Raw genomic sequence first — 2997 nt, 5'->3', positions numbered from 1 at the left:
TCAGAGGGAGGAAATCAAATGGGAGGAGCTTGCCCATCCTGTTCTCTCATAGCAACTGGTGGATTTGAACCTCCATCTTTTGGGATTTCTTGGGATTTTTTGCAACTTCTTACCACTACGCCACCAGAGCTCCCTAGGAGATACATTAGTACACTTTTTTGATAACTGAAAGAAATACATTTCTCTTTTCTCCTCCTTTCTACCCTTTCTCCTCATTTTTCTTCCCCTTCTGTTTAGTGTGTTCCTGATTAATTTCTTTAGGGTCAGCTTTTGCTCAAAGCAATGTGTAAAGCCATCTTCTTGAGTTTAATTGTCTTTGCTGGTGGGTTTTATATTTTTATTTGAATAGAAAAAACAAGTGAATCTTTTGTATTTATTTGCAAGGGCCATTGATCTTTTGATTTTCTACTCTTGTTTTTATTTGCCATATTCGTTTAAAAAATGCTTCTATCTCATTTTTTTTTAAAAATTATTAATTTTAATGAACATTTATAGAGATTTTGGATTTCCATTCATTCATTGTTGCACTTTTCTCCCTGCCCACCCCTCCCCCCCCCAGTTGACTCCTCTCTCTGAAAAGTAAAAGTCTTTCATTGGTATACAATCCCCCCCACACCCCCTACCTCTTCCACCGCACCAAATACACTCTACTATGCAACCTTAATTCTGGACTCTTTTGATAACCATAATACCCTATCAAAAATCGCTTTTAAACTGTTCTCTCCCTCATCTGTTTCACTGCAGTATATATAATTTATCCAGTTTTTCTTAGTCTTACCCCAACCCTGATGTCAGTCCCATCCTACAACAGTGGCACTATGCAGTATTTGTCCTCTTGTGACTGAGATAGTTCACTCAGCTTAATGTCCTCCAGGGTCACCCATTTTGAATAATATTTTATGAGTTCCTTGTTTTTCAGTGCAGCTTAGTATTCCATTGTGCGAATATACCACAGCTTCTCTATCCATTCGTTTGTTGATAGGCACTTAGGTTGTTTCCAACTCCTTGCTATTGTGAACAAAGCCATGATAAACATAGGTGTGCATATATCTGCTTGGCTGGAGATTATGGTTTTTTTTAGGGTATCTTCCCCGTAGTGGAATTGCTGGATCAAATGGTATCTCTATTTGCAACTTTTTGAGAAAGAGCCATACAGCCTTCCACAGTGGTTGCACCATTTTACACTTCCAGCAACAGTGAATAAGGGTTCCAGTTTCTCACCAACCTTGCCAGCATTTGTTGTTTGCTGTTCTGTTAAATTTTGCTATTCTTACTGGGGTGAGATGATATCTCATAGTTGTTTTATTTGCATCTCTCTTATAGCTAGGGATTTTGAACATTCTTTATGTGTTTGTTTAGCCATCTGAATGTCTTTTTTGGTGAAGTATCTGTTCATATCCTGTGCCCATTTTTCAATTGGATTATTTATCTTGTGGTGTCTATCTCATTGTTTTCAAAGACAAGCAAGAGAATAGATTAGAATTTTTGTTGTGTTTTTTTTGTTCTTGTGCTATTTTTTTAACCACTAGGAAATACTTTATCAATCAAAGTTTTCTCTGTTAAATTTATGAAAGCCAGTACTTTTGGTCTTATAAACATATTATGGAAGGAAAGGCAAGCATATTGCCCTTAGATTCTTGCTGATACCTTGTGCTTTTTACAGAGATCTGCAAACAAAACAAGCTCATTCAAGGGAAGAAAGAGAACTTGTTAAAGATGATTTCAGAAGTAAAATGCAAAAAGCAGGAAATAGAAGTACTGACTTCAAATATCCAAGACCTTAAGGAAGAATATGCTAAGAAGAAGGAAAGTGAGTTTTCATTTCTTTTCAAAGAGCTAGTGATTCACAATTATTTGATCAATCTTACCTGCTCTCCACTTTATTGCTTAAATTAGGTAACACACCTCCAAGACCTTGTAGGCTACTCATCCCTGCAAGGTGTTGGTGAAACTAGCTAGCTGAGTGAACTATTTTGTTTTGTATTATTTAAAGACCCTTCTCTTTTTGATGTATAAGAAAACTAAAATAATAGTGAGATTTCTTTTAATTAAATCTCTGGGAGACAAAAAAGAAAAAAAAACAAAAAACTCACGATTGTGAAGTCAGTTCCAATTCATAGTAGCTTTTTAGGCCAGAGGATAGAGCACCACCACTGCCCCATTGGGTGTTTGATACTGTAAATCTTAATAGGAGTAAACTGCCTCACCTTTCTTCTTTGGTGCATCTGATAGATTCAAAGCACTGACATTTCAGTTATCAACTTAACCACTTAACCCACTACACCATCAGGGCAATGGGAGAGAGTTTCACTAAATACTATTTGTCTGGGACAAGCTATAGTGTAATTTGCATAATATATTGACCATATGTTCTCTTATCAGAAACTATTAAGGTCTCATTATACTTCAAAATCTGTTTTATCTCAAAGAATATTTCCTTTAGAAAGTAGCCTTAAAAAAAAAGCCTTGTTTGCTAAATCTTTTAAAAATAGCAAAGCTTATTTCATTAGTGATTTCTTATAGTGCTTTTTTATATAGGGCTATGTTGTAAAATTATTTTTTTCTTGGAGAGGAACATGATGCTGGTTGGAGGGTCGATGAAGGAGAGGAAGACACTCGACCAGCTGGATTGACATGGTGACCGTCACAGTGGACTCTTATGTGTCAGGAAGTGTAAAGATAGTGCAGGACAGGACAGGGTTCAGATCTGTTGTTCATAGGGTTGCTATGAGTTGTATTCAATTTGCTGACTCCTGACAATAACAAGTTTATCTTAGGGAATATTGTGTTGACTTGAAAAGAATTCTCAAATATGAAATGAGGCTAACTTCTCATGAGTAGTGGTTGTGTTTAAAGTAATATTTTAAAATAAGGCTTCATAGTATATCTTTCACTAACTAGAAGAAACAAACATATAAGAGAAATCTGTATTTTTATGCTAGCAATGAAAATATATAGTATTATGTAATAAAATGCAATAACGCTTTAACTCACTAT

The 2997-nt window shown here is 35.5% G+C and overlaps 1 protein-coding gene across 1 annotated transcript in view; it reads left to right on the top strand.

The window, feature by feature from the left end:
- SPC25 (SPC25, NDC80 kinetochore complex component) overlaps nucleotides 1-2997 on the top strand; it is an 11040-nt gene that overhangs the window by 696 nt on the left and 7347 nt on the right. Inside the window, exon 3 of the mRNA XM_006902105.1 lies at nucleotides 1664-1810. Coding sequence (XP_006902167.1) covers nucleotides 1664-1810 — 147 coding nt within the window. The remainder of the gene's footprint in view (nucleotides 1-1663; nucleotides 1811-2997) is intronic.

Source organism: Elephantulus edwardii, unplaced genomic scaffold (genome assembly GCF_000299155.1).
Source record: "Elephantulus edwardii isolate Elephantulus edwardi_28Jun2011 unplaced genomic scaffold, EleEdw1.0 scaffold00369, whole genome shotgun sequence".
Lineage (NCBI taxonomy): Eukaryota > Metazoa > Chordata > Mammalia > Macroscelidea > Macroscelididae > Elephantulus > Elephantulus edwardii.
This window is presented reverse-complemented; position numbering and strand designations above follow the sequence as displayed.